This window comes from Ursus maritimus, unplaced genomic scaffold (assembly GCF_017311325.1).
Source record: "Ursus maritimus isolate PB19 unplaced genomic scaffold, ASM1731132v1 scaffold_15, whole genome shotgun sequence".
Taxonomy (NCBI): domain Eukaryota; kingdom Metazoa; phylum Chordata; class Mammalia; order Carnivora; family Ursidae; genus Ursus; species Ursus maritimus.
In genome coordinates, this window is record NW_024423897.1 from 36,019,740 (window position 1) to 36,045,657 (window position 25,918).

Consider the following 25,918-nt stretch of genomic DNA (forward strand, 5'->3'; position numbering starts at 1 on the left):
GGACGGAGCCGAGATGCCCTTCAATAGATGACTGGATTAAGAAGATGTAGTCCATATATACAATGGAATATTACTCAGACATCAGAAAGAACGATTACACAACATTTACAGCAATATGGACGGCACTGGAGGAGATTATGCTAAGTGAAATAAGTCAAGCAGAGAAAGACAATTATATGGTTTCACTCATTTATGGAACATAAGGAATAGCAGGGAGATCAGTAGGAGAAGGAAGGGAAGAATGAAGGGGGGGTAAACAGAAGGGGGAATGAACCGTGATAGACTGTGGACTCTGGGAAACAAACTGAGGGCTTCAGAGGGGAGGGGGGTGGGGGAATGGGATAGGCTGGTGATGGGTATTAAGGAGGGCACATATTACATGGTGCACTGGGTGTTATACGCAAGTAATGAATCACGGAACATTGCATCAAAAACTAAGGATATACTGTATGGTGACTAACATAACATAATAAAAAATTATAATAAAAAAATAAAACAGGTATTTTACAAATCCTTTCATTTTCTATTTGCCTTTCCTGTAAACTCTTGTCAAAGCTCAGAAAGCTATATAGCTTTCAAAGAAATATAGCTTGTTAATCAGGAAAGTAGAAGTTTTCACAGAATTATCCTCCCCTTCCTAGAAAAGAGACTCTGTCCTCATTGTCCAGAATTCATTACCTGGTTACTCAAGCCTGTAAGGGAAGCTGCACTGACAACCTTTACAAGAGCCAGTCTGGCTTTGAGGATAGAAAATGCAAAGATGCCTCCTGGGGTTTCCTTGCCCTGTGCTTGCCAGGGCTGACCTTACCAGAGGAGGAATTACAAGATATCCTCAGTTTGCGCCTGAGGAGACTGTGGAAAGATTCCCAGTCCTTTTTTTATGATTCTCACTCAGAATTATAGTCTCAGCTTTAGTGGTTCAAACCTCCCAGTAAAGACCTGGACTTCTGGAGTTAGGACTCTAGCACGTCTTCATGAATAAACGACCTCCTTAAGAGGTCTTCGGAAAGCAACCCCGGATTGGTAGGTCGACTTCTCTTCGCGATTTGCTTCTAGAGAGGAGACAGGAGCTACTCCCAGGGAGAAGACACTACTTCTAGGGAGTAGTGTCCCAGAGATTTTAAGCAAATACCTAGGGAAATGGAGCTGCGGATGGCAGTATGCGGTCAAAAGAGCAGTTAGGAGGTGGGAAGATTCAGGGAAGGGTCCCTAAAACGGGGATGGGTGTGAGTCAGATGGAGGTGGAACTACCTGCGAAGCAGCTTCCTAACTAAGGTCCCTGCACTCCTGCTTCGGAGGGCCTTCTCCGCTGACAGTGTGGCGACTACACGGACAGGGAGGGGTTAAGGAGAGCGCACTTACCCCTCCTTCCCGATGCCCGGGGTTAAGGCGGGTGAGGACCCATTAGCCAGTGGTGCGAGCACCCTGCGGGGAGGAGCAGAAGGGCAAGAAACCGCAAACAGAAGGGAACGCGGGCGGGGTCCATCTCTCTCTCTCAGCTCCTCGCAATCTGCCGTCAGCGAGTTTGCTTGGCTGCGAGCCGAGCGTGTCCTCAGGGCGCACAGGTCGCTGCGCCGTGCGGGGCGCGGGGCTCTGCGCGCTGGGCTGGACTCCCGGGCTCATACCCGAGCGAGCATGGCGGGGCAGCGGGCGCTGCTGCTAGCCGGCTTCCTTCTGCCTGGGTTCCTGCTCTCAGAGGCCGCCAAAATTCTAACTCTGTCTTTGGTGGGTGAGTGCTTGGCGGGAGAATGAGACAGGCGCGCCCCAGACACCCGCGGGAGGGCTCAAACAGCTGTGGGTCAGAGGGTCGGTCACTCCATGTGTTTTCCAGACTGGGCTTGGGTCGCAGGCTAGAGGAGGGAGAGGCGGGAGGGGGTTGTGGGGAAATGAGGAGCCCCTACCACCGAGAGGTGAAGGAGCTACTTCCTGAGAAAATAGAATACCCTTTCCCCTCTCTTCCTACTCAGATTTGCTCTCGTAGGCGCGCAGGAATGGGTCCAGAAGTTTGAGATCCCTTCCAGTGCTGGAGACCCGGGGCTGCCTCCTCCAGGGAGCGGGCTGCAAATTCAGAGGCTCACCCTAAACTTCTCGGTGGTGCGCAGCAATTGCCAAGCTACTGTGGGAGCGTTGCCAGCTCTTGGAGGCCAGGGAAAGGAGCTTACAGGGGCAGAAGCACTAATTTTCTGACACTGCATGGGAGCCAAGGTGGAGCAGGGAAGGTATTTCAATGATACCTAGGTGGAGTGCTTTCATCCAGAGGAAACCTGTTGAACTGGGCAGGGCAGGGGACAGGACCCTGGATGTTCGGGTCTCACCAATGCCCGCTCCTTTCACCCGTGCTGCTAGAAGTGTTTGAAGGATTCGGGGGATGATGAAAAGGAAAAGGGACAAAGGGAAAAGGACCAGGATAAAGGGTCATTATAAGATGCAGCTTTCCCAAGATTGTATTTCCAACCACAGCGGGCTCTTCTAGGTCACTTACTGTGTATAGACCACTGGGAATGGGGGCAATCTGAGACCTGGAAGGAGCCGTGAATAATCTCACTGAGCCCGCACAGTGTTTTCCTGAGCAGGAAACTAAGGGTCAGGACATGAAGCGCCTTTTGCCAGAGCACCGCAGGCCTCTCTAATGGCACACATCAGGAATTTAGTCAGGGTTTCTTACCCCAAGACCAGCTTCTCCACAGCTTCCAGTCTTAAGCACTTTTCAGTGGGGGATTAAAAAAAAAATACTCTTTAAGAAACCCTGTAACTCCTTTTGAACTCTTTTTTTTTGTTTGTTTGTTTTGTTTGGATTGTTAGTAATGGTGATCGGGAAGAGCTCCCTCACCTCTTCAAAGCATGTGTCCTCTGGACTCAGCGGGAGCACGTGCAGTTGGGAGGCGCTGGAAGCCCCGCCTCTGCCCCAGAATGCACTGGGCTCACAAGACCCTCAGGAATGGCTGCCTCTGTGGGTTGGGTTCTCCCCTGTATGCTTTTCTTCAAGGGTTAAATGTGAAGCCAGAGCAGGCAGTCCGAGGGAGGTAGGGGTTTGTGTTGTATATAATCCGTGTTACCTCAGGCAACACAAGCACGGATTTTAAAAACTAGGGTAATTTCCACAAATACACACCATTACTGAGGTCCGACTTCCCTCTCTGCTGACCCAGATCATGAGATGTTCATCTTCCAAACAACTCCCACTTCCCAACTTGAGCAAATTCTATTCCTTTCCTCCTGGTCTGACTTCCTCTGCTACTGAGACTCATGGATTCAAGAAAAATGTCCCATGATTCATATGGTTTTGGGTAAGATTTAGTGTGATAGAACCTGTACCTCCCCCAGATGACCAAGCTTCTGTTTCCTTAGGATCCCAGGATTTTCTGAGGTTGGGTGATGTCCCCATCTCTCACGCATAGAGGATCCTGTGGTTCCACCTGAAGGGCCCATGGTTATTCTGAATGCCTTAATTTGATGTTCAGCAAAATGCAGGCCCCAACTGAGAAACATCCTGCCAAGTATATTTGGATCTCAAGGATTTTGGCTTTAAGTGGTGGCTCAGCATCCTTCTGCTCCAATGGTTCTTTCTTGGACTGATATTCAATTTCCCATGTTTCTGGCTCCTACATTAGCATAAATTTCCAAAGAGTAAGCTTCCAGAATGAACTGTGATTGTCCATTGGGAACCCTTCACACTCATATAGAGCCACACTTTCCACCAGCACAGTTATTTCTTTAGGGCACAGTGTCTCCATAACCCTGGCTAAAATTAGCATGTACTTAGGATCAGGAATTCCTTAAGGCATAAGCAGGGAAGATCGTCACACTGATGTTTGGTCATTTTTGTGACCACAGTCACAAAGAGGATCTGATGGAGGTTTGCCAAAGTCAAGATTTGGGCCAGTGGGCTATGAGTGAGTGGCTGGGGCTTACCCAAATGGAGATAGACAGACTGACTGATGACACTCATCTTCCTCTACTCACCAACAGCTTTCTGTTTGCTAATTCTCATCTCCCAGATCTCTCAACCTCTCAGCTTCAGGCACTTTATTATCATCATTACAAAAGTGAAATTGTACATTGTTCCTAGGTGGAAGCCATCATCTACTGCTGGACCGGGTGTCTCAGATTCTCCAAGATCATGGTCATAATGTCACTATGCTTCACCAGAGAGGAAATTCATTTATATCAGGTATCTTTTCCCATTAATTCTTTATTTCCTCTACTCTATGCAAAGGGTAGAGTAAAACAATGATGCCTTTTGCTTAGAAAACTATTTTTAAAATCTAATTGGACTGAAAAAAATGAAAAATGTGTGTGTGTGTGTGTGTGTGTGTTAATGTAAGGTGTTGGAAAACTTCTTGGCTCTGTCTGCCAGCACTCCACACTCTGTAGTCCCATATTTTCCTCCCTTACCTTGCCTTCCACTTCATCCCAAGCAATCCTCCATATATTACAGATTATTTTGGTAAATGGGTCTTCATAACAGCTTGAAAACATGTGAACAGAAGTGTTCAGCCAAATATACCATTTTCTTTTCTTAAATCACAGATTACTTTTTTTAATATTGATTACTTTCTCCTTTTATGATATCTGAAATCTAAGAAAGCTTTCTTAGGAAGTCCCTTATTTATCCAGCTAAGATCAGAATCTATCACTGAGATGATTCTGTTTTCTAGAAAAATCAATGACTGCCCAACAGTTTGTGTATAATGGTGTTGGATGGTCTTAACTGAATCATTGAATCCAATGAATTTTAGCAAAAATGATCAAATAAATCTTATCAAATCTTTTCTGTTGACAGACAAGAAAACAGCAGCCCAGAGAACTGAAATGGTTTGCTCAAGGGGATATGCCAGGTTAATAATAGTGTTGGATAGATTTAGGACTTTAAGCTCTGGATTGCTCAATCTGAAATTTTCGCAGGCTTTGATTTAAAAAACGATGCAATTTTAAGCAGCATTTGGAGGAATAAAATTCTGAAAACTTGTAAAACTTTGAAGGTGATCAGGCTTTGTTATTGTTCAGGTTTTATTAAAACAATTTTTTTTCTGTGAAAATTTCTTTCAAGATTTTTATTGTGGTAAAATACGCACCGCATAGACTTGACCTCTTACACATGTTTTGTAAGTTGAGTGACTTTAAGTACATTCATGTCGTTGTGCAACCATCACTGTTGTTGCCACTAGAACATTTCCATCATCACAAATGGGAACTCTGTGCCGATTATATGGTATCTGCCAATTACCCTTTGCCTGCAGCCCTTGGTCATCATTATTCCACTAATTTCTCTAATAGTTGGGCTATTCTAGATAGCTCATTTAAGTAGAAACATACAATATTTGTCTTTTTGTGTCTGGCTTGTTTCGCTTTGCATAATGTCTTCAGGGTTCATCCATGCTGTAGTATGGCTCACAATTTCCTTCCTTTTTAAGACTGAATAATGTTCCATTGTAAGTATATACCACATTTTGTTAACCCAGTCATCTGTCGATGGACATTTGGGTTGTTTCCACCTTTTGGATTTTGTGAATAATGCTGCTGTGAAAACTGGAGCACAAATATCTACTGGAGTCCCTACTTAAAATAATTTTAATCACCTTCTAGATTAGGTTCTGCATTCTTCACTGAACGTGATTTATATACATACCCTTTTGAATCTGTGTTGACCACAGACATGATTAAATAGCTGTAGCGTATTAATTTTCAAAGGAGTTATTCTTAATTTTGAAAATTACAATTAAATTTAATTAAAAATTTTAATGAAATAAAGTTAAATTAAAATTTTAGATTGATTGAAAAATAATTTTGGTAGTTCCCATGAATTTTGAGAAACTAATAAAAGCCACAGACCTTCTACCCCTTTAATAAATATATGTACACAAAAATCTATAAACAATTTAGGAAGTTCATGGATCCCTTCAGTTTTTTTAAAATTAGTTTCAGAGGTAGAATTTAGTGATTCATCAGTTGCATATAACACCCAGTGCTCATTACATCAAGTGCCCTCCTTAACGCCCATCACCCAGTTATCCCTTCTCCAACCCACCTCCCCTCTAACAATCCTTATTTTGTTTCCTAGAGTTCAGCACCTCTTATGGTTATTTTTCCATCCTTTCCCCTATGTTCATCTGTTTTGTCTCTTCAATTCCACATATGAGTGAATTCATATAGTATTTGTCTTTCTCTGACTGACTTATTTCACTTAGCGTAATACCCCCTAGTTCCATCCACATCGTTGCAAATGGCAAGATTTTGTTCTTTTTGATGGCTGAGTAATATTCCATTACAGCTTGCTGTATCTATCTATCTATCTATCCATCTATCTATCTATAGATAGATATCACATCTTCTTTATCCATTCATCTGTCAGTGGGCGTCTGGACTCTTTCCATATTTTGGCTATTATGGACATTACCGCTATAAACATTGGGGGGCAGTTGCCCTTTCGAATCACTGTGTTTGTATCCTTTGGATAAATATCTAGTAGTGCAATTGTCGGGTCATAAGATAACTCTGTTTTTAACTTTTTGAGAAGCCTCCATACTCTTTTCCAGAGTGGCTGCACCATCTTGCATTCCCATCAACAACATAAGAGGGTCCCCCTTTCTCTGCATCCTTGCCAACATCTGTCGTTTCCTGACTTGTTAATTTAAGCCATCCTGACTGGTGTGAGGTGGTATCTCATTGTGGTTTTGATTTGTATTTCCCTGATGTCAAGTGATGTTGAACATTTTTTCATGTGTCTGTTGGCCATTTGTATGTCTTTTGGATCCCTTCAGTTTTATTCTTAGTTTCCAGGTTTAAAAGTCTAGAGTTTCTTCCAATATTCCCCAGTCACAGGTATTTCTGAGGCTTTGAAACAATATATTAATTCTTTACCTTAGGAATAGAGCTTGACTAGACGTCTGTAAATAGGGAAAACACATGATTGAGTTATTATTTCTGACCTGATGCCCATTTCAATGTATTGTAACATTTAAACCATTGATTAACTCCTTGTTTGGACACACTTCTCCATCTTGTTCATTTATTTACTACTTTAATAAAGAAATGATATCAGATTGAAGAAGCAAAAATCTTCAGTATTCACATATCCTACTGCTCCAACTAATATCTGGCATTACAATTGGGTTATTGATAGAGGCTGGAAAAATATTAAAAAGCGTGATAGAATAAGTCTAGATTGTCTTGAAGAGACTATTGGTAGAAATGTGGATGTTAAGAACTCTGTTGCAATATATAAAAATATCAAATCATTATGTTTTACACCTGAAGCTAATGTGTCTTAATAAAAAATATAAGAACTCTGCTAATGAGGACTAAGAAGGAAAGTTAGGAGCATGGTAGAGAAAATCTGTATTGTCTAAGACAATATGTAAATCATCATAAACACACTTCCAGTAAAAATATAGATGGTAAGGACTTCTTGCTTCTTATAGTAAAATGTGAGTAGAAAGAGATAAATTGAAGGAAGAACCATTAAGCATAAAGAAATGAGGACTTAGTGATTTTGGAAATCCTTAGCCTATCCAGATTGCAAAAGATTCTAAAGTTAGGGGGTTCGCTGTCAAGAAAGAGAAAACCAGCGGTGTGGCTGGATAACCTCTTGCTGTTGCCTCTGAATAGGTCAGAATATTCAGTCTCACAGAGCTCTTTAAAGGTTGGGTGTGTGAATCATGAGTCCCTTCAGCCCTGTTGGCTGAAGCCAAAAGTTGAGATGAAATTATTTTTAAAGATCTGTATAGCAGCTCTTGTCTAGCAGAGTGAATTCCCATGACATACCCAGAAGATCCATAAGATACTTGAGAATTTTATACAGGATAAATACTGCCAATTTGGACTAAAAGGACAGAGAAAGAGTGACATGAGAGAACCCCTGAACCACCCCAAAGTAAGAAACAACGCTCATAAACTATTGAGCTGAGAACTCATGCTACCTTTCATGAAGAACAAATGAGAAGTCGAAATGTCAAGCAGTGCGTACAGAGGGTAGAACTTTAAGCCTACAAGGCTGAGCGTCAAGTCACAGTAGGTTATTTCCAGTTTTTAAAACCTAACATTGTCTGCGCGGTTGGATGCCAACATTTCTTAGGACCAGAAATCCATATTTTCCTTCCATTTTGTTCCATTTGAACGATAATATCTGTAACTGGTATCTTAATGTTTCTTGGAAGCAACGAACTTGTTTCCTAATTTTCGTAGGTCCACAGATGGATCATATCTGGACTGTTCCGTCCATACTCGATTGAATTATTTGGATAATATAATTTGGGACATTCAAGCTAGTGATATTTAGAAGAAATTTTGAACTATGAGTTGATGATGTGATGGTTTGAGACTTGTGGGAATGTTGGGATGGGGTGTTGTATTTTGTATGTGATATGGCCATGAATGTTTGAGGTCCAGAGAGTAGAACATGGTGGTAGAAGATAATGTTCCCACCCAAAGATATGCTCTAATCTTTAGAACCAATGAATATACTACCTCACATGGCAAAGGGACTTTGCAGATGTGATTAATATAAGGATTTTGAGACAGGAAGATTATCTTGATTATCCATTTGGGCTCTATATAATTACAAGAGTCCTTTAAAAAAAAAAAAGATTGAGAAGGTGGGGGGGGTAGGGTAACTGGATGATGGGCATTAAGGAGGGCACTTGATGTAATGAGCACTGGGTGTTATATGCAACTGATGAATCACTAAACTCTGCCTCTGAAACTAATAATACACTATATGTTAATTTATTTAAAAAAAAGAGAGATGACAAGAGAGTAAGAGAAGGAAATGTGGTGATGGAGGGAAAGTCAGATGATGGATGATGTCATTGTCTGTTTAAAGGAGGCCGTGAGCCAAGGAAAGAAGGCAAACACTAAAAGATGGGAAGGTAAGAAAGTGGATTGTTTTTCAGAGCCTCCAAAAGGAATGTTGGCCTGTGCACACCTTGCTCCTGTCCTAGTGAGACTCATTTTAGACTTCTGATATCCAGAACTATAAGATAATAAATTTGTTCTGTTTTAAGCAATTAAGTTGATAGTAATTTACTACAGCAGCAATTGGAGACTAATACTGCTATCAACAGATGGTCTAGAGAACTCCAGGAAGCATGGGAAGAGGTTGCTGAAGCTTTTATAATGAATGCAAATATGGGGGGCACTAAAGACAATGCCTATTGTATTGCAATTTGGACAGATTCTCGATCTTTTTGTTATTTGGCCTTACTCAAAGTGGGCTGATTTTCAAAAATAAGCATAAATGGATTTAAGGAAAATGTATAAATCAGAAATATATTGCCTCCAGATTGCAAAAAGGCTTAAAAGTTTTTGGACTTGTTGGGATATTGTGGTGTCATGAGTCAATAGTTGTTTCTGTTTTTTTTCTTTAATAAAGATTTTGTTCGTTTATTTGAGAGAGAGAGAGAGATAACACACAAGCAGTGGGGGGGCAGAGGGAGAGGATGATGAAGAAGCAGACTCCTAGCTCAAAAGGGAGCCCAACTTGGGGCTCAGTTCCCAGGACCCCGAGATCATGACCTGAGCTGAAGTCAGACACTTAACCAACTGAGCCACCCAGGTGGCCCAATAGCTGTTTCTTGATAGTGTCATAGATTAGAGAGGCCTTAACTGATCAAATAATTCTCAGAATTTAACCAAGGTCCTAGGCCTTGAGCTTTGCATGGGGGCAATGGCACATCCCTTTGTGTGAGCTCCTTTGGGAATGTTTCTCTGTCCTGAATGAGTATGTGAAATGAATCTCCTTAGAGCAGGATAATTTCAATATAATGTCCTACCAGGGTTCCTGGTGAAAGTTGTATGTGGTTAAGATCTTGCCGATAAAGATTGTGGCCAATGGTAGAACTGTTGAAATACCTCATGGACAACTAGTTAAAGGTACAATGTGTCCTTTCCAAGATGAAGGAAAACTGACATTGAGGGCCTGTTGACATAGGTACTGAAGAACATACTAGCCAAATCTATGATTGCAAAGTATTTGCCAGTACATACTTGGATAGCAGTAATTTCACTAAGATTGGGCTTGGTAGTTTTAATGTGTAAGGCTGTGCATTAATCTGTCCCCAGTTTACATACAATTTGATTGGAAGTTATGACTGATGAAAGCATACATGTGTAAGAGAGTATGGAATTTTTATTACTTAAATAATAAGGCTTTATTTATTTATTTATTTATTTATTTATTTATTTATTTATTAAGAGGAGTAAGATAGGCTCCTAAGCGAATCTGAAAAATGGCTTTCCAGAGGAGGGAGGGATGACTAGTTTGAGTTTTTATTGTGGGTAGAGAGTTGGGATATGTTGAGGGTTCCCCCTCATTGGCCTTAACTTGCATGGTTTGAAACTCCCACTAGGGCCAAGTGTAGGACCATGCTGACTTTCTTAATAGTTTGGCCAGGTGAAGCACTGAAGAGGGAGTGGGAGATAGGGCTTGAAAACTGTCAGCAGTCAAACATCAGAAATGGACTCAGACTTTTCATTACACATGGGCATGTGGGAGAAACCATGCTAGTAAGTAGAGGTACAGAGGTCTACTATTTTATATAACCTTTTTAGTACTTTTTACTGAATCAAAGAGCTATTTGGATTTATCACTCTAAATAATGAAAATGAGATTTTCTAAAACAGAAAGAGCAGAGGCTCTGGAATCAAACAGACTCTGTCACTTCCCTATGTTTGCAATTTTGACAAATTATCTTAATTTGCTTAAGATAATTACCTTTGTATCTTCCATTACCTTTGTTTTCTCACCTGTAAAATGAGACAAATAGCTGTACCTTCTGGAAGCTTTATTTTAAAAAAATTTTTTAAAGATATGACTTATTTATTTGAGAGAGAGTGAAAGAGAGAGAGAAAGCACAAGCAGGGGGGAGTGATGGAGGGAGAGGGTGAAGCAGGCTCCCCTCTGAACAGGAATCCTTATGTGGGGCTCAATCCCAGGACCCTGAGATCATGACCTGAGCTGAAGGCAGATGCTTAACCGACTGAGTCACCCAGGCGCCCCCTTATGGAAGCTTTAAATGGAAGCTTCCAGGGCACGCCTAGGTGACTCAGTCAGTTAAGTATGACTCTTGATTTCGGCTCAAGTCATGATCTCAGGGTCCTGAGATCGAGCCCCTTAACAGTCTTCACACTCAGCAGAGCCTGCTTGAGATTCCCTCTTTCTCTCTCCCCCTGCCCTTTTCCTCACTTGCATGTGCTCTCTCTCTCAAATAAATAAATCTTAAAAAAATAAAATAAAATAAATGGAAGCTTCCATAACTTTAAATTGAGAAGCACTCCTGAATTAGTGTAAGGTTCTCAATACATGTTATCATTTCATAAGAGTGAATGAATGAGAATGCAACCAAACCCTATAAAAATAGTTCAAAAGGCAAACATTCAAATAAACATGAAATTATTTGAGCAAACAAATATTGATCTTATCATGCTAGTGTTAACCCATGTTTTGTGACATATTTAACCTTTTTAACCCATGGGTGTTTTTTAGATTTTACAGAGAAGGAAACATCATACCAAGTTATTTCTTGGCTTCCACCTGAAGATTTTAACAAAGGATTGAAGGAGAATTTTGATTTTTTAATGAAAGAAGCTTTGGGTGACAGGTAATTGTTATTTTTTATTATTTGAACCAAAGAGTCACTATTTTAGTGATACAAATGAATGGGTAGATGGATGGATGTTTGGACTGAAGACATAAGAAAGGGATGGTTGGATGGGTGGATAGGTGAAGGGATACATGATGAGTGGATGGTTGGGGAAACTAGTATTCACTCCAAATTACCCAGTTCAGTCAATGGAGATTCTTCTTTGCTCTGCACTGTCCCTCTTCCATGAATGGATTTTGGTAGAAAGTAGAGGTTGTTCCTTCTGGGACATCCTTTCAACACTTCTTTTACATTTGTTTATAGTCTCCCCAGCACAGAAATGTAGGTACCTCAACCTCTCACTGTTGGTAGGGAAATGAAAGTGACCTTCTTCCACTTATTTTTCCTTCTTTTCTTCACATATATTCTATTAATGTGGGGGAAGATTTATGAACATTGATTTTGTAGTAGTTGAACATCTGGCCATGTAAAGTCCTTTTATTTTATTTTTTTAATTTTTGGTCATCTAAAGTCCTTTTTTAAAAAAAAAAAGATTTATTTTTTGGGGTGCTGGGGCAACCGGGAGAGAGAGAGAGAGAGAGGAAGAGCAGGAGTGGGGGTGGGAGAGAGTGAGAGGCAGAGAGAGAGAGGGAGTGGGAGAGAATCTCAAGCAGACTCCCTGCTGAGCACAGAGCCTGACAAAGGGCTCAATCTCACAACCCTGAGATCATGGCTTGAGCCGAAATCAAGAGTCGGATGCTTAACTGACTAAACCACCCAGGCACCCTGGCCATATAAAGTCCTTGTAAAAAGCAATCAGTCTAAGGCAAAATAAGACATGACTCCTTTTGCTTTATCTGAACTGAAAGGAACACATAACTCCTTCATCTTAGACATAAATGCGGAAGGACAAAAATCCATGCATATTTTAAATAATTACAGTGGCCTTGCCTTCTTTTTACCTTGAAAATTTTACTAACTAGTCAAGGTCTTGCTTGCATTTGCCTTTCTTCAGAAAACCTTTTTCCTTACTCAAACTGGGCAGCCACAGTCCCTCCTGTCTAGGTCTGATGCAAGCTATTCCTTTGATACTTAGTCTATATTATCTTGCACTGTTGGTTATATATTTTAAATACATGCTTTGTCTCTTCTCCCTTAGTGTAATATTTTTGGAGACAGGCATAGGTAACCATGCATTCTTAAACATTTTTCCCCCTATTTGTTAGCTTAATTTTAAATATGATTAATGAAATATATTCTAGGAATTTCTACAACACTACTGAAATTACATAAAATATCTGACAATCATACTCCTTTGTTACATGCAATCTTCAAAAATACACAGCCAAGGATGATTTTTGGAAGTCACTTCCATTGTATGACTTGAAGTTGCTCCTAAATATCAGGGAGAGATCTGTATATTGTTAATGAGTTCTTCGCTTCTGGTCCTTCTCTACCTGGGATGCAGTGGTACAGTAGTGTACAATTACAGGGTTCCAGGGTATTGATTCTCTTGGTTCTCCATGTAGCCGGCAGGCTGCTGATGTCTTGAGCTCTTGCACTTATTACGTCTGATACCTTAAAGTGCAGGTGGCCATTCTTATCTATTTCCCCATAGGTGTACAAACAGGAAGGAAACAGAGTCATATTCTATACAGGCAGTGATGGGAAAGCATTGTAAGGAGATAGAGCCCTGGAATATTCCCATGGGCAAATTCTTAATTACATGTTAGTACTCTTTATCATTATCTTCTCTGGACATGTCAATCTACATTAAAGTAGTAAAGCTAATAATATGTTTCTTATTAACCAGGCCTTGCTTTGCTTTTCCTTTCTCGTTTCTTCTTTCTCTATTTTTTCTTTTCTCCTCTCTTCTCTTCTCTGCTCTTCTCTTCTCTCTTCTCTTGTCTTCCATTGCTTAACTTGTGGGCATAGAAAGGTGGAATCCCCATTTTAGCTGAGTTTTGAGTTCTAATGTGATAAAAGAGTCCCTTGGGTAAGGTGATCTGTCACATTCAGAATACACAGTGATTTTTTTTTTCAGATGTAGTGTTGTATAATTTATCGGTTGTGTATAACACCCAGTGTTCATCACATCATATGCCCTAGAGTACACAGTGATTTTTTTAAATAGTCTGTATGATCACTATTTATGGAACTGTGTCATCAAGTGACTTCCACAGTTTGGCTGAGTAAACAAGAAAATCACTCATAAAAAAGTCAGTATGTAAAAGAAAGTTAACGAGTACATTATAGAATTTATCAAGTAGAAAGAGTTCTGTGAGATTTGCTATGGTCAGAGAAGGTTCCCAGAGCAGAAGGTCCAACAGCCACAATTTGTGTTCAGTTAACATAATTTAGTTGTGCCTGTGGATTTCAGGAATTAAGAGCTCAAAGTTATAATTTTATGAATAAACTGGCAAAGAGAGTGCTTGGGATTTGGGTGAGAGAGGGAAGAGGAGGTGAGAAAGGGAGCACTCTCCAGAGCAGAATATGTGCTCAGAGGGACTGATGAGGGTATTTATGGACAGTGGTGGAACAGGTGTGCTGCTGCTAGATGTGGTCTTGCTCACCTGGGGTATTTTCTTTGTAGTTTCAGATTCCTTTATGTATTGTGAAATTAACACCTCCAGTGAATATTCACCATTTTTTTTCCTTCTTACAGATACACATTTGAAAAGTTTTTAAGCTTCATGGAACAACTGGGGCTTCAGTGCAGTCATTTTCTAAGGAGAAAGGATATCATGGACACCTTAAAGAATGAGAACTTTGACCTAGTGATAGTTGAAAATTTTGACTACTGTCCTTTCCTGGTTGCTGAGAAGCTTGGAAAACCATTTGTGTCCATTCTCTCTTCCTCGTTTGGCGCTATAGATTTTGGACTACCAAACCCCCTGTCTTATGTGCCAGTACTCCATTCCTTCCTAAGTGACCACATGGACTTCTGGGACAGAGTGAAGAATTTTCTGATGTTCTTTGATTTCTCCATAAGACAAAGGCAAATCCAGTCTGCATATGACAACACCATCAAGGAACATTTTCCAGAAGGCTCTAGGCCGGTTTTGTCTCATCTTCTAAAGAAAGCAGAGCTATGGTTTGTTAACTCTGACTTTGCCCTTGAATTTGCTCGGCCCCTGCTTCCCAACACTGTGTATGTTGGAGGCTTAATGGCCAGACCTGTTAAACCAGTGCCACAAGTAAGTGATTAGTGCTCAATATGGACTTCATGCAGAGCTCTTCAGTGCAGAATTGGTGGCTCCCCTGCCAGTGGGAACTGGGGCAGAGTAGGGTGAGACAAGTGCACCTAAGACATGCTTTTTGAGGAAGACTCACTTGCCGGGTCATGCAATTAGAGTGTTAGGACTTGCACAGCCCTGAGATTGAGGACCTCCTTACATAGTATACCCAGGGGTCCTTTCTAGTTCTGGCACTGGTGGATAAGCTTTTCTTTTCTTTTCTTTCTTTCTTTCTTTTTTTTTTTTTAAGTTTTTAGTGATCTCTAAACCCAGCACAGGGCTCAAACTTTCAACCCCAAGGTTGAGAGTTGCATGCTCTTTCCACTGAGCCAGCCAGGTGCCCTGGGATAAGCCTTTTAGTAAGTTGATATTTTCATGTGCATTTTGTAGGATCATATATATAGTAACTGTGTGGCAAGCATCCGTTACATGTGAGAATTGTTAAAGAGACGAGTTACTCACAATGAAACACACAACACTATGTAACCAAGGTGGGACGGTGTGGGACTGACAGTAAGAACTGTGGGCATCATCACCCCCAGCATCCCCAGCCTGTAGGGCCATAGTTCATAATTCCACCTAGGCCTTCTGATTTGATTGATTTGGAGTCAGTCCTGGGCATTGTAAATTGTGAAAGCTGCCGAGTTGGTTTGAAGGCATAAACTCAGAACTACTGCAGTAGAAGTTTTTATTTTTTATTTTATTTTTTAAAAAAGATTTTATTTATTTATTTGACAGAGAGAGAGACAGCCTACGAGAGAGGGAACATAAGCGGGGGGAGTGCGAGAGGAAGAAGCAGGTTTCCCGTGGAGGAGCCTGACGCGGGGCTCGATCCCAGAATTCCGGGATCACACCCTGAGCCGAAGGCAGACGCTTAACAACTGAGCCACCCAGGCGCCCCTGCAGTAGAAGTTTTTAAATGGAGGGGAGCTACGATGAGTTGGCTCCCTGTTGCCTATTAACACTGGGTTGCCATTTTTTGGAATTTATCTTATTTAATATCTTGCCACCTGGAAGGAAGTATGATGATCTCTATTTTTATAAATGAGGCAGAGGCTCAGGTGGCATAAGTGACTTTCCCACTGCCATTCATTTCAGAGCCAGGGAGACTTGATTTGGCCTGGGTCTTCCAGGCACCCAAGTGTCTACCCTTCATCTACTGACCTTGAAGTGAGTAAGCAGGGAGAATTGGAGAATGATCCATGGGCTAAATGGGCTTTGAGTTGGTAGCAGGACTTTTTATGGATGGAGCTAGGGAAAAAAAGAGTTCCAGTTGGGGAGAACAAATAGCTCCAGGTGTCAAAGTAAAAATAAGACAGGCATGACTCTGGGTTCCTTTGGTGACTCTAGCTAGACTGGACCAGAAGATTCAATTGCATAAATACACCCAGGCCAGATTGCAGGAGACTTTACTTGATAGGAAGGTGGGTTACGCCTTGGTTATAGGGCAGAGGGAGGGGATTGTTAAGCAGGAGCATAATGGGAGTAAGTGTTGTAATGGCTGGGAGATAACAGAGGCTTTTTTCAAAAAATATTTTCTATATTTTCCAGTTTTTATATAGTGTCTCGTGTAGCTTTTTTTTTTTTTTAGAGATTATTTATTTATTTATTTATTTATTTATTTGACAGAGATAGCCAGCGAGAGAGGGCACACAAGCACGGGCAGTGGGAGAGGAAGAAGCAGGCTTCCAGCAGAGGAGCCCGATGTGGGACTCGATCCCAGAATGCCGGGATCACGCCCTGAGCCGAAGGCAGACGCCTAACGATTGCTCTACCCAGGCGTCCCTTGTGTAGCTTTTGGGGTGCCTGGGTGGCTCAGTTGTTAAGCGTCTGCCTTCGGCTCAGGGCGTGATCCTGGCGTTCTGGGATCAAGCCCCGCATCAGGCTCCTCTGCTGGGAGCCTGCTTCTTCCTCTCCCACTTCCCCTGCCTGTGTTCCCTCTCTCGCTGGCTGTCTCTCTCACTATCAAATAAAAAACTAAAAAAAAAAAAAAAAGAACAACAAAGCTGTTATCAACGTGGTCCTTTGAGATGGTAAATCAGGCAGTGTTATGCTGGATGGAATCAATCTAGGGATGAGGATCTAGAAGCTGGGGAAGGGGGCTCTAGTAGTCCAGAGTCAGGGTCTGAAGAAATACTTGAAACAAGAATTGACCAAAACTGTGTTAAAGTCGAGATTACAATGTTAAATCCCAACCTTCCTTAAGTATTGCCCAAGGACTTTAAAAAATAAGCTGCCCAGGTTTGGAGTTAGGACTGGGCACTACTAATTTTTTTTTTTTAAAGATTTTATTTATATATTTGACAGAGACAGGCAGCGAGAGAGGGAACACAAGCAGGGGGAGTGGGAGAGGAAGAAGCAGGCTCCTAGCGGAGGAGCCTGACGTGGGGCTCGATCCCAGAACGCCGGGATCACGCCCTGAGCCAAAGGCAGATGCTTAACGACTGTGTCACCCAGGCGCCCCTGGGCACTACTAATTTTTAAGTCTTCTTATGTGAATATAATTTGCAGTCATGTGGGTGAGCCATTGAAGTAGAAGAGGAATTACAAAGATCAGTCAATAAGAATATCACAATGTATCAGAGCAAATTACTCTATGTGGTGTGTTGAGTGTGAGTGGTCAGGAGACTTTCTCCATTTCTTCCACTTTGTACACTGGAGGCCTTCTCCCAGCTTCTCCAATATAGCCTCAGATGTAGCATCTCCCTCTGCTGGACCCTAACACCCCACCAGTATTCTTCCTATATTTCCATTTGCTGGTGGCCTTGGAAAATTCCCAAGTGACCATATCTCCATTGACCTACAATGAGCAGAGGGTCTAGGATGGCCCTGACACTAGCATCAGGATTTTAAAGAAGAAAGATATTTCCACCAACACCATGGGCATAAGCACCATGCACAGGGTACTGAGCTGTCCCAGGGCCTATGAGCTCAGAGAAGGACAAGAGGGTGTGTTCAGTAAATATCTGGCTTTCATTTCATGGCTGTCTAGGCTTTTATGAACAACTTTGTTCACCTCTTTTTCCTTTCTTACCTCTCTCCAGGAATTTGAGAATTTCATCACCAAGTTTGGAGACTCTGGTTTTGTCCTTGTAGCCCTGGGCTCCATGGTGAGCGCCTTTCAAACCCAGGAACTTCTCAGGGAGATGAACAGTGCCTTTGCTCATCTCTCTCAAGGGGTGATATGGAGATATAAGCCATCTCATTGGCCCGAAGACATCAGATTGTCAGCAAATGTGAAAATTGTGGACTGGCTTCCTCAGAGTGATCTCCTGGGTAAGGACTGTCCAGGTCTGCTTCACCCTTCTCATTTACATAGTTTTAGAACTCATCAGGCTGTGACCTCTAGTAGGGCAATCCTGTTTGCACTAGAAGGAGCTGCTAATAGCTAAAAGTAAGTCTGCAGAAGGGCAGGAACAGAGCAGCCAGCTGGAGTTCTCGGGGCATCAGACCCTACTTCTAATGAGATCAGTGCCCAAACAGCCATCTTCCCTTCATTGTTTTCTATCCCAGGCCAGATGTCGGCAGACATCAAAGTCACCTTGACCCCTTGACCTACTGCATTGTGTCTTGAACAGGGTCACCCAAACACAATCTGAAACAACCTATGGATTCTAAAGAAAACATACTAGAAGGTTGTTTCCACTGTATTTAGTGGCTTCAAGAGTAACTGTTCATCCACATGCACTTACATATATATATATATATATATATACACGTACTCGTCCCACAAACACCTCTTTCTTAGCTATTAAGGTGGGAGCAATTCATACCTTCACCACATTGATGCCAATAGTGTCTTTAGGTTGTGCCAAAATACCTGAGTGCCAAGATGAACAAGTCATAGTTATTTAATTTCTGGTGCCAGACAGTTCTCTTACCAGTCGCCCCCTCCCCGCCCCGGCCCCGGTAGGTTTTCTTTGTGCCCAGTGCTGCTGCTTACAGACCACTCACTGCCATAGCCACTGACTGAAGCAAAGGCTCATTACCAAGATAGCAACTCAAAATAACCTGGGGAATTGAAGGAACAGATTCCTGGCTCCACCTCTGCAAATTAAATTCTGTCAGTCTGGAGTGGGGCACGTGGTGCTCCTTTCAAAGAAGAGACAAGGAGATTCTGATGTGCATCCCAGTTGAGTGACACAGCCTGAGATAAACTCTTCATTTTCAACAATAATCTTAGTTAGCTTTAAATAGGGTGGGATGGAAATGCTGGAAATGGAAATACTCAAGCATAGGATTTAGTCTCTGCTTTCAAGGGGCTAATCATGTATAAGAGGAGACAATGCGTATAGTATAAATTTTATGATTGCCACGAGTTATGATGCCAATGAATATGTAGGAAAATCAGAGAAGAGGGAAATAAATTGGCAGGTGAGAAAAGAGTGCTCAAGACAAAGAGAGAGAGAGATAGAGACAGAGACAGAGAGACACAATGAGAAAACAGAGATGAGCAAAACAAAGGGAGTGACTAGAATGATAGAAAGATGGGTGGGTGGATGGAGAGACATATACGCCTTGCTTAGCAGTATTGTCTAGAGAGTCCCCTGGGTCTGAGTCTTAGCTTGGTTCTGGCTAGGGCAAGGAATTTCCATAGAAAGGCAAGGCTTGGAATCCTGTATGTTAGTAACATGCACTTTGGATATATCCCAAGCAAAATATCTTTATAATGGCTCCAACAGACTTTGAAATTCTCTTAGTATTTTCTTCTGCCCTTTCTGCTTCTCCATGGTTTTCTGAAACTTTTTATTCTGAAAACTTTCAATCTGAAATATTCTGCTCTACTTCTTAATTGAAACAGCTCACCCACGCATCCGTCTTTTTGTCACCCATGGTGGGATGAATAGCATAATGGAGGCCATCCAACATGGTGTACCCATGGTGGGGATTCCCCTTTTTGGAGACCAGCCTGAAAACCTGAACCGCGTAGAAGCCAAAAAGTTTGGTGTCTCTATCCAGCTAAAGCAGATCAAGGCAGAGACATTAGCTCTGAAGATGAAGCAAGTCATAGAAGACAAGAGGTACGGAGCTCTCTGGGCTTGTGGTCACTTAGACTAAATGAAGACATCCAACACAAAGGGCGCTGAGTGCCACTTTTTTTTTGCAATAAAAGCTGAAACACCCGAGACACGGAATAACATGTGTGTGATGCTTACAGATGACGTGTTTCCTCTCAGAACAAGACTAGGCAATTTAGGTTAGATGTTAAAAACAATTTCTGCCTTAAAGGTTGTGAAGACCCTGACCTACTTACATAGGATTTCTGAAAGGTCTTATATTTGGGAGTGTTTATAGAATTCCAACTGAGTTGCCTTTCTGTCCCCCAATATATCATAGTGTTTCCTGCCTCAGGCTTTTTGTCAGTGCAGTTCCCTAGAACATCCTTCCCTTCTCTTCACAGTGCTGGCTCCCCCTTCATGACAGTCAGACTCATTTCCAATGTGCTCTCCTCAGAGAGGCAGGTGGCCTTTGTCTGACAGGCCTAAATGTGCTCCTCTCTCTGACCCTCTTCAATCATAATTCATTTTCCCTTCTTAACACTTCTCAGGATCATTAACTACCCCATTTCTTTCTGTTTTAATTTATTGTGTGTCCCTCACACTAGAAAGTTGAGAGTTAGCTCCTCCGGACAGCCAAGTGTCTCTTGTTTTCCCTTGTGTTCCCAGGGCCTAGTACAGGGCCTGCTAAAGTAAGTTTGTGGTTTAAGTGAGTCAATAAAAGGGCCTATGATCTCTTAGGTAAATTCCTATCTAGTACAATGATCTCATATGAAGAAAAAAATTTATTCTTTCTACCTTATAAATAAGGACAGAATAACTTAAAAGTTTCAAGGGCATAAACTGACTCAGACCTCAAGACTTACCACATTACCTTGCACAAAGGAGACCCCAAAGAATTCTTCTTAGATGACTGAAAGTCACCACATAGCTTATGATTCCTAACCCTAGAAAAGTTGTAAGCTCCAGGGGTCAGGTAACCTCAGACATTTCATTATGTTTGGTATCTCATGAATAGCAAATGTTCACTTTCTGGAGAATGAGTTTGTGAATTTCATTGGCTACTCAAAGACCTAGACCTGAAATGTCCATAATTTGCTGGCCCTGTGAAGGAGTCATTTGGGCTGGGATGGTCTCTATACATTGCACTTCAGGGCTGGGTATATAACTTGTGGGGCCCAAAGTAAAATGGAAATGTGGGGCCCATTGTTATAAAGTTTAAGAATTTCAAGACAATGACAGCAGAGAATTAAAGCAAGCATAGGACCTGTCTAAGTGTGGGATCCTGTGCAAATGTGTAGGCTGGAGCCCATGAAGCCAGTGCTGGCCAATATGATGCTCTAAGAGTGAGGCCTTGTCCTGGGCCCCAGTCCCCAGAGTCACGTTTGACATGTACCCCAGACACCAGCACAAAGTAGCTGCTTATTATACATATAATTATCTATAGTATGTGATAAGCCTCCTTGGGTAGAGACTAGCCCTTATAGACTTAGTCAGTTTTTATAGTTTAGCACTTTTAGCACAAAGCATGGACCTTTGTATAGAGGGATCAGGTTGAACTTTTCCAGCTTGACTGTGGCAAGGCCAGGCCAACAACTTTTCCTTGAAACTGAGTCTTTTGTGCATATGGATGGAAGTGTGTGCGTGTGGGGGGGGGCATGTGTATGATGCAAGGTCTCTAAGACTCCTAAGACCACATGAGTAACGCCCACCTCTGCCTCTGCCAACAGGTACAAGTCAGCAGCTGTGGCCGCCAGCATCATCAGGCGCTCCCACCCCCTGACTCCTGCCCAGCGGCTGGTGGGCTGGATCGACCACATCCTCCAGACAGGGGGTGCGGCACACCTCAAGCCCCGTGCCCTGCAGCAGCCGTGGCATGAGCAGTACCTGCTGGACGTCGTCTTGTTCCTGCTGGTGGTCACCCTGGGCACCCTGTGGCTCTGTGGGAAGCTGCTGGGCATGGTGGCCAGATGGGTGTGTGGGGCCAGGAAGCTGAAGAAGGCCTGATGGAGGTGCAGTCTTGATGGGTATTCGGGGAGCCACTGGATGTAGAAGGCTTTCCCCAGCACAGGACTCCCCTGGTGTCTTCCCCATATTGGCACTTGAAGGTGGCACACAAATTGCTCTTCACTATTTTCTGCTTCTGTTTAGAAATTCTTGTGAAGCGCTCTTGGGGGGCTTTCAAAAAAATTGTGGTAAAAAATACATCACATGAAATTGACCATTTTAGCCATTAAGTATAGAGTTTAGTGGCATTAAGTACATTCATATTGTGGTTTAAACAATACTGCTTTCCATCGCCAGAACTTTTCACCTTCCCTAACTAAAACTGCACTGATTAAATCATAACTCCCCATACTACCCCATTCCCCCACCCTTGACTCTTGGCAAATCCATGTTCTACTTTCTGTGTCTATGAATTTGATCTCAGGCATCTTAATTTACCCCTCATCAATGGACTCCTTCCTCAGACTCAAGCCTTCAGCAGACAGCCCCCACCTTCCTCTCCACTCCCTGTTCCTAGACACAATAACACCCTGCCTAGTCATCCTGTTGTTCCCTGAAAGGGAGGTATATGCAAAACTAACTTCAAAGGCCAAAGAAGTCATGAGACTGAAGAAAAAGGCCAACAGGTCCAGTTTAATGAGAAATAGTTCATTATGAACAATTATTATATGAACAGAAGCCTGTCTTGGGCTGCTACAAGATGAGTAGATCTCCACAACACCATCTCCGGTTAGACCTGCTTTTATGGCCCTGAAGGCTGGGCAGTACTTACTGGGGGGCTACCAGGAGGAGTCCTATCCTGGGCAGATCAAGGAAGCTTTGCCTGGAGGGTGTACTTAAGTGTGTGTTAAACAAAGGAAAAGAATGGAGGAAGGGGCTGTACTCAAGAAGGCTTTAGGCCACGGAGCAGTTATCATGGTGGAATTTCTCAAGATGGCCTTAGTCTGGTTCATATACTCACTGCCTCAGAAACTTCAATCTCTTTCCCTCTTTCTGCTTTTTGCACTTTTCATGATATAACATAAGATATTGGCCACTTCCTCCATTTTGACCTATTCTCTTGCATCTCCTTTTCACCTCACCTCCAAGCTCAGGAAGCCTGGTCTCTGTCCTGCAGTTAACCAGGCGTGGCCCCCCAGGACACTCTCCGTGCTCTCTGTCCGGAGTCTGTCCTGTGAAGAGCACCTCCTTTGCTTGTCAGTCATGGAGACTGCCTTTGGGCCACAGCTCATGCTGTGGTTTTCACTTCCCACAATCCCCTTCTCAAGATTCATACTCTTAAAAATGTAGTCATGGAGACCTCAAGTGCAGAACCCAGACCTCTGTGTGAGGCTCTGGGGCCTCAGGTCCAGTGCTTTGGTAATTCCCGGATTCTGGTGCTTTAAAAAAACCATTAATTTGCTATGATGACAGTAATACTTGAATCAGGTAAGAAATATAAAAGATGATAAAATGAGGGAAACTTGATGAGGAACGGTATTTCAGTTTCAAAATGTCTCCCCACATCTTATTTCCTAATTATAGGGTAAAAAAACCAAAACAAAACAAAAAATTTTACAGTCGAGAATCTTGGTGAACACCACCTTAAATGAGAGAGAGTTATCATCTCTAATGACAGGACCATCTGATATCATGTACTAACCACTGTGATTCCCTGCGATGGAATCAACACCACCTTTGTAGTATTCCCACCAAACTCCTAGTAACCTGAAGTCTGATGAGAAGGGTCAGCCAAACCCAACTTGGGATCCATCATACAAAATAAGCAGCTTGTACTCTTTAAAATATCAATGACATGAAAGACAAAGAAGGGCTGGGAACCAGTCCTCATGAAAGGAGATGAACAGATGTGATAATGCAATGCGTGATCCTGGATTGGCTCCTGCACCAGCAAATTCACACCACAACACAGGATATTAACCGAACAACTGGAGGGTTTGGAATAAGGTTTGTAGATAAAGTAATGTGATTAGATTAATATTAAATGGTGCCTTCCTAACGCTTATTTTTTTCACTGGGAAGATAGAACACCTGAACAGATGGTAATTGTGAATGTGTACGCAGGTAATCACATGGCCTCAAAGACTACATAGCACAAACAGAGAGAGAACTTGAAGGAAGATAATGGAATAATATTGAGAGAGTTTAAAAATCTTTCTAATGAATAATTTGAAACATTTATAAGAATAGACCTTCTTGGTGCCCACCGCCCAGTCCTATTTTGTCATGCCCATTCAGAATTATAGACTGACCTTTAGAGCTTCAGTGCTCCAGGGCCTCCAGCAGGGCTTAACACTTAGGCGACCCTGGCACTTGTCGCCACTAATTTACTTTCCAAAGAAACACTGAGCAATAAGTGTAGGTATTTTCCATTGGGAATCAGCTTCTGGGATCTTGAGATTGGAACACTAGCATAGATTTTAAGCAACTACCTGGGGAAATGCGGCTTGGGGATGGCAGTATGCAGCCAAAAGAGCAGTTAGGTGTGGGAAAATTTGGAAAAAGATCTCTAAAATAGAGATGGGTCTGAGTCACGTGGAGGTGGAACTATCTTGGAAGCAACTTTCTAAGGTCCCTGCATTCCTGGTTCGGAGTATCTTCTCTGTGCAGAGTATGGTGATTACAAGGACAGAGAGGGGTTAAGGAGAGCGCACTTACCCCTCCTTCGCACTGCCGGAGGTTAGGGAGGGTGAGAACAGAATAATAGCAGTGCAGCGAGCACCCTGGGGAGGAAGAGCAAAGGGCGAGTAGCGACTGAAGAGCAGACCGGCGGGATCCACCTCTCAGCTCTTCGCAATCCGCCCGCCAGCGCATTTCCTTGGCTGCCAGCTCCGCACGTGTCCCCAGGGCGCCCAGGTCGCCGTGCCGGCCTCTGGGCACAGCGCTGGGCTCCACAGCTGGTACGGGAGCGAACATGGCCGGACAGAGGGCGCTGCTGCTAGCCGGCTTCCTTCTGCCTGGGTTCCTGCTCTCAGAAGCCGCCAAAATTCTGACTGTGTCCTCACTGGGTGAGTGCGTGGCAGGAGAATCAGAGCTGCATCCCAGGCACCCGGGCCGGGGCTCAGGCGCACACACCATGTGGATTTCCAGACTGGATTGTGTCTCAGGCTAGAGGAGGGAGAAGTGGGTATGTCTGTGCGGCAGAGAAGGGTCCCCACTGCTGGGCTGGGGAAGTCAGTTCTGGGGAAAACAGCAGTTCCCTGTCCTCTTTTTATTTGCTCTGGAGGTGCTTCGCATTGTGCACAGCTGCGGCCAGAATGTAGATCCGGTCCCGACCCGGGGACCTTGAGCTAGAGCCGCCTACTCCAGGGTGTGGAGGGGACTTTGGCTAAAACTCTGGGGGCTGTGGAGTAGTTGCCAGTGGAAAGTGGAAGGTGAGGTCAGTTTCAGGCTTTTGGAGGCCGAGGACAGGGGCTCCTGGGGCAGCTGCCCAAACTGGGAATGTGTCATTAATAGGACACCTGGAGAATTGACAGAGCAGAGGAGGGGGCCCCAGGACAATCAAGTTCTTGAGAGCACCTCTCTCTTTTCGCCCTTGCTACTGGAAGGTTTTGAAAGACAGTGAAACAGTTAATTCCGCATGAACTCAGGTTTATTTCCTTCACTTTTGCCCCAAAGGGAACAGAAGGGGAACAGGTACCTTTATCAGGATAAGGAGGCATCATAGGATGGAGTGTCCCCAAGAAGTTTTTGGATCCACTGTGAAAGGATAGGGGGCTCCCAGGATCACTTTTAGATCCCTATGAATCTGGGGATCCTAGAGCTGGAAGAAACCACAGCGTTCATCTAATTGGGCACCCCTCTTTTATTTCCTGACGGGGAACCTGAGGGTCAGGGGAGTGAGGGGCCTTTTGCAAGAGCACATTAGACCTCCCTGATGGACACACCCAACTTTACTCACTGTTTCTTTCCTCAAACCGGTCCTCTTCCCCAGAATCTACTCTTTACAGTAGGGATTCCTAAGAATGCGTATTTAAAAAACCTTGATTTCTATTTTAAATCTATTTTTTTAAATGATAGTTAGAAGCAACAACAAAAAAAAGAACTTTCTCATCTCCTGAAAGTACATATCCTCCAAACTCTGAGAGGCAGCAGATGT

General features: G+C 42.9%; 2 protein-coding genes across 3 annotated transcripts in view; both read left to right on the plus strand.

Annotated features, from left to right (window-relative positions):
* The first annotated feature begins 1,509 nt into the window (after positions 1-1,509).
* On the plus strand, positions 1,510-22,033 carry LOC103664711 (UDP-glucuronosyltransferase 3A1). Its single transcript, XM_008692641.2, has 7 exons — positions 1,510-1,729; positions 4,070-4,171; positions 11,483-11,597; positions 14,245-14,776; positions 17,860-18,091; positions 19,617-19,836; positions 21,543-22,033. The coding sequence occupies exons 1-7, from the start codon at positions 1,636-1,638 to the stop codon at positions 21,817-21,819; spliced, it is 1,572 nt and encodes a 523-aa protein (XP_008690863.1). The 5' UTR covers positions 1,510-1,635; the 3' UTR covers positions 21,820-22,033.
* Positions 22,034-24,733: 2,700 nt separating this feature from the next.
* The window catches only part of LOC103664712 (UDP-glucuronosyltransferase 3A1-like), a 32,475-nt gene continuing 31,290 nt past the window's right edge, over positions 24,734-25,918 (plus strand). For both annotated transcript variants that reach the window (XM_008692643.1, XM_008692642.1), the window contains exon 1: positions 24,734-24,827. In XM_008692643.1, the coding sequence (XP_008690865.1) occupies positions 24,734-24,827 (94 nt within the window). The remainder of the gene's footprint in view (positions 24,828-25,918) is intronic.